We start from the raw sequence: 14,168 nt of genomic DNA on the forward strand, positions 1-14,168 counted from the left end.
GACTTTACGGATTGTTCTGTTTTGACAGATTCTGCCTTTTATTTCGCATTGCTCGTTTTGCTATGCTTGATGGATTTTTCTATTCCATTAACTTTCAGTAGCTTTGTGCAATGTCCAGAAGTGTTAAGAATGATTATGTCACCTCTGAACATGTGAATTTTGATTATGCACTAACCCTCTAATGAGTTGTTTTAAGTTTGGTGTGGAGGAACTTTTCAAGGATCAAGAGAGGAGAATGATACAATATGATCAAGGAGAGTGAAAGCTCTAAGCTTGGGGATGCCCCGGTGGTTCACCCCTGCATATTTCAAGAAGACTCAAGCGTCTAAGCTTGGGGATGCCCAAGGCATCCCCTTCTTCATCGACAACATTATCAGGTTCCTCTAGTGAAACTATATTTTTATTCCATCACATCTTATGTACTTTGCTTGGAGCGTCTGTTTGCTTTTGTTTTTGTTTTTGTTTGAATAAGTTTGATCCTAGCATTCATTGTGTGGGAGAGAGACACGCTCCGCTGTTGCATATGTACAAATATGTCCTTAGGCTTTACTCATAATGTTCATGGCGAAGGTTGAAACTGCTTCGTTAAATTTTTATATGGTTGGAAACGGGAAATGCTACATGTGGTAATTGGTAAAATGTCTTGAATAATTTGATACTTGGTAATTGTTGTGCTCATGTTTAAGCTCTTGCATCATATACTTTGCACTTATTAATGAAGAAATACATAGAGCTTGCTAAAATTTGGTTTGCATGATTGGTCTCTCTAAGGTCTAGATATTTTCTAGTAAGGGTCGAACAACAAGGAAGACGGTGTAGAGTCTTATAATACTTACAATATGTCAAATACAATCTACTGCAATACTCGTTCTACTGTTCTCTGCAAACATCATCATCCACACTATACATCTAATCCTTTGTTACAACAAGCCGGTGAGATTGACAACCTCACTGTTACGTTGGGACAAAGTACTTTGGTTGTGTTGTGCAGGTTCCACGTTGGCGCCGGAATCCCTGGTGTTGCGCTGCACTACACTCCGCCGCCATCAACCTTCAACGTGCTTCTTGGCTCCTACTGGTTCGATAAACCTTGGTTTCTTACTGAGGGAAAACTTGCCGCTGTACGCATCACACCTTCCTCTTGGAGTTCCCAACGGTCGCGTGCTGTACGCGTATCAATCATCTTATAATGCTACTGTTGCGATCTAAGCAAAATAAGATGCATAAAAGGATTAACATCACATGCAGTTCATATGTGATATGATATGGCCCTTTTGTCTTTGCGCCTTTGATCTTCATCTCCAAAGCACGGACATGATCTCCATCATCTTCGGGCATGATCTCCATCATCGTCGGCGTAGCGTCAAGGTCAATGGCGCCGTCTTCATGGTTGTTCACCTCATGTAGCAACTATTACAACTACTTTGAAATACTACTCAACATGAAATTTAAAGACAACCATAAGGCTCCTGCAGGTTGCCACAATACAATAATGATCATCTCATACATATTCATCGTCACATTATGACCATATCACATCACCAAACCCTGCAAAAACAAGTTAGACGCCTCTAATTTGGTTTGCATATTTTACGTGGTTTAGGGTTTTCGAGAGAGATCTAATCTACCTACGAACATGAACCACAACGGTGATACTAATGTTGTCAATAGAAGAGTAAATTGAATCTTCACTATAGTAGGAGAGACGAGACACCCGCAAAGCCTCTTATGCAATACAAGTTGCATGTCGAACGAGGAACAAGTCTCATGAACGCGGTCATGTAAAGTTAGTCCGAGCCGCTTCATCCCACTATGCCACAAAGATGCAAAGTACTCAAACTAAAGACAACAAGAGCATCAACGCCCACAAAACCATTGTGTTCTACTCGTGCAACCATCTATGCATAGACACAACTCTGATACCACTGTAGGGATTCGTTGCATAGAAAACAAAAAATTTCCTACCGCGAGAACGCAATCCAAGCCAAGATGCAATCTAGAAGACGGGAGCAACGAGGAGATGATCGAGACTCACCCTTGAAGATTTCCAAAGCCTACAAGATGAGGCTCTTGTTGTTGCAGTAGAAGATCACTTGCCGCTTGCAAAAGCGCGTAGAAGATCTTGATCACAGTGCCACGATCGGGCAACACCTCCGTACTCGGTCACACGTTCGGTGTTGATGAAGACAACATCCTTCTCCCCGTTCCAGCGGGCAGCGGAAGTAGTAGCTCCTCCTTGAATCCGGCAGCACGACGGCGTGGTGGCGGTGGTGGTGGAGAACTCCGGTGGAGCTTCGCTAAGCGTGCGGGAGAGGTGGAGGAGAGAGGGGGCGGCTAGGGTTTGGGAGAGGGGGGCGCCGGCCACTAAGGGGTGCGGCCACCTTGTGGTCTTTGGGGTGGCCGGGCCCCTCCCCTATGCCCCTCATTATATAGGTGGATCCCCAAGTGTTGGACTACAAGTCTTCGAATAAGACCCCAACACAAGAACCTTCCATGTAGTAGGGAAACCTACCCAAGGTGGGACTCCCACTTGAGGTGGGATTCCCCCTTCCATGGGGGGGTGTCCGGCCCCCTTAGGTGGAGTCCACCTTGGACTCCCCCACTAGGGTTGGCCGGCCATGGGGAGGTGGAGTCCCTCCGGGACTCCTCCTTCCTTAGTGATTCTTTCCGGACTTTCTAGAACCTTCTAGAACCTTCCGTAAAATCACCAGATCATTTTCAAACTTATAAAATGACTTCCTATATATGAATCTTATTCTCCGGACCATTTCGGAACTCCTCGTGATGTCCGGGATCCCATCCGAGACTTCGAACAATACTTCAAACTCCATTCCATATTCAAGTTCTACCATTTCAACGTCAAACCTTAAGTGTGTCACCCTATGGTTCGCGAACTATGTGGACATGGTTGAGTACTCTCTCCGACCAATAACCAATAGCGGGATCTGGAGATCCATAATGGCTCCCACATATTCAACGATGACTTCAGTGATCGAATGAACCATTCACATACGATACCAATTCCCTTTGTCACGCGATATTTTACTTGTCCGAGGTTTGATCATCGGTATCACTCTATACCTTGTTCAACCTCGTCTCCTGACAAGTACTTCTTTACTCGTACCGTGGTATGTGGTCTCTTATGAACTTATTCATATGCTTGCAAGACATTAGACGACATTCCACCGAGAGGGCCCAGAGTATATCTATCCGTCATCGGGATGGACAAATCCCACTGTTGATCCATATGCCTCAACTCATACTTTCCGGATACTTAATCCCACCTTTATAACCACCCATTTACGCAGCGGCGTTTGATGTAATCAAAGTACCTTTCCGGTATAAGTGATTTACATGATCTCATGGTCATAAGGACTAGGTAACTATGTATCGAAAGCTTATAGCAAATAACTTAATGACGTGATCTTATGCTACGCTTAATTGGGTGTGTCCATTACATCATTCATATAATGATATAACCTTGTTATTAATAACATCCAATGTCCATGATTATGAAACTAATCATCCATTAATCAACAAGCTAGTTAAGAGGCATACTAGGGACTCTTTGTTGTTTACATATCACACATGTATCAATGTTTCGGTTAATACAATTATAGCATGGTATATAAACATTTATCATGAACATAAAGCTATATAATAACCACTATTATTATATCCTCTTGGGCATATCTCCAACAAGCCGCTCTTTGAAGGTTTGTCTGGCAAGGGGGTTAGAGTGCCCAATACCATTCGTTGACAACAACAAACACCTCTCAAAACTTTACTTTTATGCTCTCTCTATGTTTTCCAAATAAAAGCTCTAGCACAAACATAGCAATCAATGCTTCCCTCTGCGAAGGGCCTTTCTTCTACTTTTATGTTGAGTCAGTTTACCCATTTCCTTCTATCTCAAGAAGCAAACACTTGTGTTAACTGTGCATTGATTCCTACATACTTGCATATTGCACTTATTATATTACTTTATGTTGACAATATCCATGAGATATACTTGTTATAAGTTGAAAGCAACCGATGAAACTTAATCTTCCTTTGTGTTGCTTCAATGCCTCTACTATGAATTTATTGCTTTATGAGTTAACTCTTATGCAAGACTTATTGATGCTTGTCTTGAAAGTACTATTCATGAAAAGTCTTTGCTATATGATTCAATTGTTTACTCATTGCACTTGCATTGCTTCGAATCGCTGCATTCATTACATGTGCTTACAATAGTATTGATCAAGATTATGATGGCATGTCACTTCAGAAATTATCTTTGTTATCGTTTACCTACTCGGGACGAGTAGGAACTAAGCTTGGGGATGCTGATACGTCTCCAATGTATCGATAATTTCTTATGTTTCATGCTACTTTTATGATGATACTCACATGTTTTATACATACTTTATGTCATATTTATGCATTTTCCGACACTAACCTATTAACGAGATGCCGAAGAGCTAGTTGTTGTTTTCTGCTGTTTTTGGTTTCAGAAATCCTAGTAAGGAAATATTCTCGGAATTGGACGAAATCAACGCCCAGGATCTTATTTTTCCACGAAGCTTCCAGAAGTCCGGAGAGGAAACGAAGTGGGGCGACGAGGCGCCCACACAACAGGGCGGCGCGGCCCAGGTGCTGGCCGCGCGGCCCTGGCGTGTGGGGCCCTCGTGGCGCCCCCTGACCTACCCTTCCACCTACATAAGCCTTCGTCGACAATAGCTCCAGTACCGAGAGCCAGGATACGGAAAACCTTCCAGAGACGCCGCCGCCGCCAATCCCATCTCGGGGGATTCAGGAGATCGCCTCCGGCACCCTGCCGGAGAGGGGAATCATCTCCCGGAGGACTCTTCACCGCCATGGTCGCCTCCGGAGTGATGTGTGAGTAGTTCACCCCTGGACTATGGGTCCATAGCAGTAGCTAGATGGCCGTCTTCTCCTAATTGTGCTATCATTGTTAGATCTTGTGAGCTGCCTAACATGATCAAGATCATCTATTTGTAATGCTACATGTTGCGTTTGTTGGGATCCGATGAATATGGAATACTATGCTATGTTGATTATCAATATATCTATGTGTTGTTTATGATCTTGCATGCTCTCCGTTATTAGTAGAGGCTCGGCCAAGTTGATACTTGTAACTCCAAGAGGGAGTATTTATGCTCGATAGTGGGTTCATGTCTCCATTAAATGCTGGGAGTGACAGAGCAACCCCTAAGGTTGTGGATGTCTTGTTGCCACTAGGGATAAAACATCAATGCTATGTCTAAGGATGTATTTGTTGATTACATTACGCACCATACTTAATGCAATTGTCTGTTGTTTGCAACTTAATACTGGAGGGGTTGATGATAACTCTGAAGGTGGACTTTTTAGGCATAGATGCATGCTTTGGATAGCGGTCTATGTACTTTGTCGTAATGCCCAATTGAATCTCACACTACTCATCATAACATGTATGTGCATGGTCATGCCCTCTTTATTTGTCAATTGCCCAACTGTAATTTGTTCACCCAACATCCTATTTATCTTATGGGAGAGACACCACTAGTGAACTGTGGACCCCGGTCCATTCTTTTACATCGAATACAATCTACTGCAATACTCGTTCTACTATTCTCTGCAAACATCATCATCCACACTATACATCTAATCCTTTGTTACAACAAGCCGGTGAGATTGACAACCTCACTGTCACGTTGGGGCAAAGTAATTTGGTTGTGTTGTGCAGATTCCACGTTGGCGCCGGAATCTCTGGTGTTGCGCCGCACTACACTCCGCCGCCATCAACCTTCGACGTGCTTCTTGGCTCCTACTGGTTCGATAAACCTTGGTTTCTTACTGAGAGAAACTTACTGTTGTACGCATCACACCTTCCTCTTGGGGTTCCCAACGGACGCGTGTTGGACGGAAAGATATACGTCAACTACGCGCAGCAACGACGGCGTCGCAGGCGACGACAAGCGTGCAGTTCTACCGCGGCCACGACCACGACCATGGCCGCGAGCTCGGCCTCCGCCTCTACCAGCCATGGCATCGACTGTTGAGATGGTGGCAGCTAGGGTTGGGGAGAGAGGCGCTAGGGTTTGTGTGTGAGAGGGACGATGAGAGGCGGCCTTTTTTTTATAGGCCGAAGGGAGGCGGGGGAGCGGTGTGATACGTCTCCAACGTATCTATAAATTCTTATGTTCCATGCTAGTTTTATGACAATACCTACATGTTTTGCTCACACTTTATAATGATTTTATGCATTTTCCGGAACTAACCTATTAACAAGATGCCGAAGTGCCAGTTCCTGTTTTCTGCTGTTTTTGGTTTCAGAAATCTTACACAGGAAATATTCTCGGAATTGGACGAAACAAAAGGCCACGATCCTGGGGCTTCACGGAGTTCGAAGGAGAGACAAAGGAGGGCCACGAGGAGCCCACACCATAGGGTGGCGCGGGCCCTTCCCTGGCTGCGCCACCTGGTGGGGAGCCCACCTTGGGACTCCACCGACATTGCCCCTTCGCCTATATAAAGCTCCGTCTCCGAAAACCCTACACAATCGACGCTATTCCACGAAGAGTTCCGTAGCCGCCGCCATCGCGAAGACAAGTTTCGGGGGACAGAAGTCTCTGTTCCGGCACGCCGCCGGGACGGGGAATTTCCCCCGGAGTCATCTCCATCGACACCACCGCTATCTTCATCGCCGTTGCTGTCTCCCATGATGAGGAGGGAGTAGTTCTCCCCCCGAGGCTGAGGGCTCTACCGGTAGCTATGTGGTTCATCTCTCTCTCCCATGGTGTGATCTTTATGTGATCATGAGCTTTGTATCACTATTAATCTATGTGCTACTCTAGTGATGTTATTAAAGTAGTCTATTTCTCCTCCATGATGTAAAGTTGACAGTGTGTGCATCATGTAGTACTTGGTGTAGGTTATGATTGTAATCTCTTGTAGATTATGAAGTTAACTATTACTATGATAGTATTGATGTGATCTATTCCCCCTTTCATAGCTACTGGTGATAGTGTGTATGCTATGTTAGTACTCGGTCTAAATTGCAATGGTCTATTATGCACTCTAGAGGTTACTTTAATATGAACTCCGGACGTTGTGGAGCTTGTTTACTCCGGCTTGAGGTGTGCTTTTGTAGCCCTACACAATGAATGGTGTTTGTTATCCAACAATAGAGTGTTTGAGAGTAGCATTTATTTATTCAGTTATGTGATCATTGTTGAGAGTGTCCACTAGTGAAAGTATGATCCCTAGGCCTTGTTTCTAAGCATTGAAACACCGTTTCCAACAAGTTCTGCTACATGTTTGCTTGCTGCCATCTTTATTTCAGATTGCAATTACTACTTATACTCATCCACATTACTTGTATTTCACTATCTCTTCGCTGAACTAGTGCACCTATACATCTGACAAGTGTATTAGGTGTGTTGGGGACACAAGAAACTTCTTGTATCTTAATTGCAGGATTGCTTGAGAGGGATATCTTTGACCTCTACCTCCCTGAGTTCGATAAACCTTAGGTGATTCACTTAAGGGAAACTTGCTGCTGTTTTACAAACCTCTGCTCTTGGAGGCCCAACACTGTCTACATGATTAGAAGCGTGCGTAGACATCACGGTGACGCTCATTAACGCCGGCACGCAGAACTAGGCGCGACGAGACACTTCGCTGCGTCTCTACGGGAACTGCACCGTCGCTGCGCGCCAATAACTTCCGTCGCGAGGTAGGCGACAGTTAGGTTAAAATTCAATGCGCCGCTGACGGGTTAGCCCCGCCACTCGCCGCCTCGCTTTTCTGGTGCGTTCGGCATCCCCGGTGCGTCCCCTGTGGGGCGAGGACATGCTCAGGGCGCCGGATACCGTATCGGGGTAGGCCGAACAAAAAACGGCTTTAAGAGACACGGTTAGAAATATTTTTTGTTGGTGTAAATACATCCGGGCACGATTCGAGAGCAGAGATATGCAACTGGTGATGCTCGGCTTGCAGTAGCATGGACCGTAGCCGTGGAATCCCCGTCGGCGTCCGGTGCCACCATGTCTGTGTGACAGAGCATCAACGTGCTGACAGAAAATCTCTGTGTCGTCGGTGCCAGGCTCACCTGCAAGCGAGACGGACGATAAATCTAGGCGGAGATATGACCCGTAAAAGCTGACCGGATAAAAGGCGTAAAACTCGTCCAGCTGATTATAAAGCTCACTGGCTAGCTAGCCAAGCTAGCAGCGCCTAGCTTAGCACTGTCCCGCAGCCCCAACTTCGTTCCTCCATAGAGCCGAGCAATGGCGGCCGAGCAGCGGCGGTGGAAGCTACGCCTCTTCCTCCTCGCCGCTTTCGCGTGCTCTCTGCACGCAGCAGGCGCCGCCGCCGCGAGCACGGCCACCCTGGCAGTCCGGCACAAACCGTCGAAGCCGAGGCATGGCAAGCATATGCCGGGTCCGCGAGGGAGCCACGCAAGCAGCGGGATGGCGTCGTGCAACATGTTCCAGGGCAGCTGGGTGCTCGACGACGCGCCGCCGCTGTACGACACGGCGGGGTGCCCGTTCGTGGAGGCGGAGTTCGACTGCCAGAAGTACGGCCGCCCCGACAAGCTGTACCTCAAGTACCGGTGGCGCCCCGCCTCCTGCGAGCTCCCAAGGTAACCCGAACACCCGATCAATCTCGTTAGAACAAGAAGCTCACGCCATGGCCGATTCGCCGGCAGGTTCAACGGGCAGGACGTGCTGAGCAGGTGGAGGGGGAAGAAGATACTGTTCGTGGGGGACTCCATCAGCCTGAACCAGTGGGAGTCGCTGGTGTGCATGCTGCACGCGGCCGCGCCGGCGTCCAGGACCACCTACAGCAGGGGCACCCCCGTCTCCTCCGTCACGTTCCAGGTCCGTGCCCCGCCGTATATTCCACCCCGGTTTTGGTGTCAGTCACTTGCCATTTTCTTCCTTCCATTGCATCATCAGCACAGAACCAAGTACCGGTACTTCCGCGCAGTTATTTTCTTTACACTGGTGATGCACATTAGTACGGCTGGATATAGTACTAAGAACATATAGCGCACAGCATTCTGGTTCTGGATGTGGTTGTGATAACTTGTGGAGGCATGGATCGGCCAAACTGGTTTGCTAACACTAGTTCCTTCCTTAACGACGATGGCGTAATAGATAGATTTTCCACCATTGCACGCCCTTTCGAAAAGGAACTTGCTTTATGCCGGCCTTTTGGTGTCGCCGCCGCTGGCTTTCCGGTGGAACGGTATGTACCGTATGTTTGTCTCCGGCGCGAAGCTAGAATTAGCTTCTCCAATGTAGCGTCCTAGTGACAGTCCCACTAGCTTGCACAGATCGAAGCACTCGCACCTCACATGACTGCGCGCTCGGCTCGATCGTCTTGTTCTCTCATGTGCGCGCGAGTTGGTGATGGCAGGAATCGAATAGTGGGCTGGTGCTCTCGTGGGGGTGTTGGGGCGCGGGGGCCATGGGCGCCAGCAAAGAGGAGCATCCTCTGTCACTGTCCCGCCAATCTACCACTTTTTTTTTTTCTTTTGGTAGTTTACTGATTGGTTGTATTGTATCATCCCGTGATCCACTGAACCAGAGTCAAACCAGAGTATCTCCCATACCAAGAGTAGAACATTTTAAACAAAACCTTACTTTTCTCTAGCGGCCGCTTCTCCAAAACCCGTGCCACATGAATTTTTTGTCAGCTTCTTTGTGGTCTTATTATTTAGTGTTACTAATTCTCAGTCGACCAAGAACTAACTTAGCTCTTAGTCAGATGTTGTTATCGAATTTTAGATGCAACTCACCATTATCATGAATCAAGAAGTAAATCTAACGATTCGAAGGCATTTTTTTTCTAGTTGTAATCTCACTTACAACTGAAAATTCTCAATTGCAACCCAACTTGCATCTCAAATGCATAAACCATGATGCAAATCTGGTGATGTAGGACTCAACTGAGAACTAAGTTAGTTCCCAGCTAGATGAGAACTACCAAAACCGTATTTATATGTACACTCCATGTCTCCATGACCATAGGAATAATGATAATCCAGACATTTGTGATTGTAGCATACACAAGTTCACATCATTCCAAATAACTCATTTCATGTAACAATGCAATTATCTAATTTTTTAGATACTGAGAAAACAAAATCAACTAATAAATAATATGATTAGATATGTGGAAAACTTCTCGTATTTTTGTGGTGTCTCTATCTCTATAACCGCATCCAACCTTCACATTAACCAGTACTGTTGTACGTTCTACAAGAGAGAAATCTAATAAATTATTCTTGGTAAAAAGATAGTGACCTTGTATTAGATGAAAATTATATTTTTGGTAGTGGTGTTGTATTCAAGAATGGAGGGAGTACATATTTTACAAATAAAACTAAAAAAGGCAATCCTACACGTCATCAAACACATAGCATAGTGCATCATCATAACACAAAGTTTGACATAATGAACAACTTAAAGAATCCATTAACCATCTTGGGCTTCCACGACTCCCAACCAAGTCATCTCAGAGTTGTTCATTAGATCTTTGTTCCTCGATCTCCCAATGCACCTCGAGCAATCTTCTAAAGTGGTCGCCATCCACCTTATCCGCCTGACTCTTCTTCTCATACCCTCATAAGCCATAGTCCACATCTTAGCCGCGCTCAGTCTCTATGATCATGTTGTCCATGATTAAACTTGTTGTTATGATCATCCATAAAGTCTTTTTGATCCTACAATCCAGCCGGTCCACACACAATTGAAAAACAGGATTATAACACCCTTAGGCCTTTCACAATGGAGTGTCTCTTAGCACATTACCATAGGCAAAATAAATTCTTAAGAGAAAACCTCTACAATGGATGGTCTCTTAAGTGTTGTCTCTATATTTAATGATTTTGGTGATATGTAGGAATGTAATTGGGCTAGCCACTCTTTTTTACCTATGACACCATGCAAAGGTTGTATCTTAGCTAAGATACAACACCACTATTTGTCCTCATTAACTATGGTGCCACATAAGAATGTTGCCTATGATACCGTGCTAACAACATCCCATTATGAAAGACCTTATTTATCTTTCCTAGCAATTTCTTGAGTACTTGTAAAATAAAATATTATGTTATGTTGGGGGTTTGATCACAAATGTGGTCCATGCTCGGTAGATTCAATCCATAAGTAAAAACAGACACCACTACGGTGGCTCTTCATGAGCTAACCTTGTAAAGAGTGGTTAGTGGCACAACACATTGATATCATTGCAAGAACCAGCCACAACATAAACATGGCAACCATAGTTGCTAGTCTGCAACTACTTGAAGGATGATGGCAGGATCATGGTCAATACTTCCACCTCCAACACATACAACTATGGATCCAAGCATTCTGGAGAAGTCCACTAGCTCTATTCATTGCTAGAATTCTCTCGGTGTTTTGTTCCAAAAATGCCATGTTTCTTTTTTCTTGCCTCCATTTCAAGCGGTATGAGGACCGTAATCTCATCGTCGTCATCACATTACATTCCTTCTCAGATGACGAGTCCTCAAAATCTTCTTGCAAAAGAAAATTCACCTGTCCAATTTGTATTCATCTATCATTAATCAAATTACACACATAAGCACTATAAATAGTCAATTGCAAAAAAAAACACATTCGAGTAATTTCATCGTACAACTTGGAGGTGCCGAGCCCAACTCCGGCAGTCAGTGTAGGCCGCAACCACAGGTAGGGGGGGGGGGCAACGTAGGGGTACCGGCAAAGGCCAAATATGCAATTTTCAGGTTTTCTGCATAAGCAGACACCCAACTAAGATTTGGACATGGAACTTATGATGTGGTTGTGCTGTCTACTTCAAAATCTGGACCAGAACTGAAACCTTATTAGAAGGACTAAGTCTTAATCTTCTGACCTTATCCGGTTGAACAAATGCTGGAGTAGCACGTCTATTGTTGCAATGACAGTAGGTTTTAATTTTTGCAAAGTGCATCGGCATACTAGTACTTACCTGGTAGGTTGTTAGCCATGTGGTTTGATAGCATAAATGGCCAAATGCATTAAGGTCTTGGTTGGTACTCACCAGTGGCTGGTACTCACACTATTGACAACTAGCATTGCACATGATGTGAACAACGCAACCGCAAGTTTTTGCACTAGCCTCTCCCTCATTAAAAGAATGTTACACATTTATCTAAATTTAGATGTATCTATCTACACACTCAACCTCAACTTGTTTAGGCAGGAGCTTCCCCATTTCGAAAAAAAAAACCTCAGGTTGTTTTCCCCGCAAAATGAACCTCAGACTAGCAAATTTTTTTTTTGAAACGGACTGACACTAGCATTTTCGTTGCTTGCTTGCTGGATTGATGTCTGTCCTTTACATGGTAGTGGGCAACCATATTTGAAAGTACCCGAGGCCAATGAAGTTCACTTCTTTTCCCGGTCGAATCAAGTAGTATGTGCTCTGCAGTTTACACCTTCCCAAGTACTCCGTACTACGTACAACAGACAATTCAGAAAAATGATCTTACGAAAATAGTCATAAACTAGTTATCTACAGTAGCGGCTAGTGAGGCCGCGGCTCTACGCCCATTGTTTGGTCTGATGATCCAGGCATCGCTACAGGCTACGGCTATGAGATCGGTCTGCCACTTCACGCTATTGAATCGGGACAGCGCGACGGCCGGCGCACGGCGCAGACAGGCGGCGATATTATTAGAGTATCCGGTTTTATGGCCGCGTCCGCCGTATGGACGCCGACAGATTTGGAATTTTCTGCAAGTTGATCCGATGCTCCTGGTATCACTGTACCAAATCATGCATGCATCCATGGTGAAGAACCCGTACTTGTGTCGATCTTGTGGAGGAGACACGAGGTGCACGGGCCGATCCACCAGAAATTTGGTGCCGATCTATACACATTGATATTGATAGTGTGGTGTGGTTGCGCGCAGGACTACGGGCTGTCGGTGGTCTACTACCGAAGCACGTACCTGGTGGACATCGTGGAGGAGTCCATCGGCCGCGTGCTGAAGCTGGACTCCATCTCCGGCGACCCCTGGCTCGGCGCTGACATGCTCATCTTCAACACCTGGCACTGGTGGACCCACACCGGCAAGGACCAGCCGTAAGAAGAACCCTTTTGCCCTCCCATTTTTCCTCTCGAAAGCACATTGCAATTGACTCTCAATGTTGCAGGTGGGACTATGTGCAAGATGGAGCCCAGGTGATGAAGGACATGGACCGGCTCACCGCCTTCTCCAAGGGGATGTCCACATGGGCCAGGTGGGTCGACTCCAACGTGGACGTCTCCAAGACCAAGGTCTACTTCCAGGGCATCTCGCCGACCCACTACAAGTAAGCAAACCCAATCGAAAGCCCACACATTCTTGCGCCGCTATTCGTAAACGTTTTACACTGACACTTTGGAAAATGGCAGCGGAGCTGACTGGGGGGAGAGCTCCAGGAGCTGCGCGAAGCAGACGCAGCCGATCGCTGGGCCGGCGTACCCAGGCGGGCCGCTGCCGGCGCAGGGCGCGGTCAGGAGCGCGATCAGCGGCATGTCCAAGCCGGTCTTCCTGCTCGACATCACGCTGCTGTCGCAGCTCAGGAGGGACGCGCACCCGTCCGCATACAGCGGCGGACACCCCGGCAATGACTGCAGCCACTGGTGCCTCGCCGGACTGCCCGACACCTGGAACCAGATACTCTACGCGTCTCTCCTTGCATAGAGAAAAGAAAGAGGCGCGCGCGTGCGTGATGACTCCATTGTTTGTTGCAACGCAGTTTAATTTGATGCTGCTCTCTCGCAGTAGCTTCAATTGTTTTGTATGTGGGGGTATGTAAATTGGCGGTTCAGCTGGTGTTCAAACATCAGAACGAAAGGTAATCAATCAAAGCAGAGAAATACTTTTGAGTTTTCCTCGCGTAGCTTCAAGCTAGACGATCTTACCGCACCCACCCCAAAATTCGGCAGACATCTTTTGTGCTTGCCACTTCGGCGGAAAAGAGGGGCAGGAACCTTGACTTGCGCTCAGTGCTAAAGCTAGAACAACTCTAGTAGGCGTCTCAAACCATAAACCGTAAAATAGGCACCGCATAATGGTTTTGCAATATTTCACATATAAATCACAATAAATCAACACAACAATAATCCGAATTTTACAACAAATGTTTTAGTATCAC

General features: G+C 46.0%; 1 protein-coding gene across 1 annotated transcript; it reads left to right on the forward strand.

The window, feature by feature from the left end:
- Nucleotides 1-8,276: 8,276 nt before the first annotated feature.
- On the forward strand, nucleotides 8,277-13,904 carry LOC124681693 (protein trichome birefringence-like 38). The gene is made up of 5 exons (XM_047216537.1): nucleotides 8,277-8,632; nucleotides 8,699-8,870; nucleotides 12,938-13,110; nucleotides 13,182-13,340; nucleotides 13,423-13,904. Exons 1-5 carry the CDS (start codon nucleotides 8,277-8,279, stop codon nucleotides 13,712-13,714), a joined length of 1,152 nt encoding a protein of 383 aa, XP_047072493.1. The 3' UTR covers nucleotides 13,715-13,904.
- The last annotated feature ends 264 nt before the right edge of the window (nucleotides 13,905-14,168 follow it).

The sequence above is a fragment of the Lolium rigidum genome, unplaced genomic scaffold (genome assembly GCF_022539505.1).
Source record: "Lolium rigidum isolate FL_2022 unplaced genomic scaffold, APGP_CSIRO_Lrig_0.1 contig_52297_1, whole genome shotgun sequence".
NCBI lineage: Eukaryota > Viridiplantae > Streptophyta > Magnoliopsida > Poales > Poaceae > Lolium > Lolium rigidum.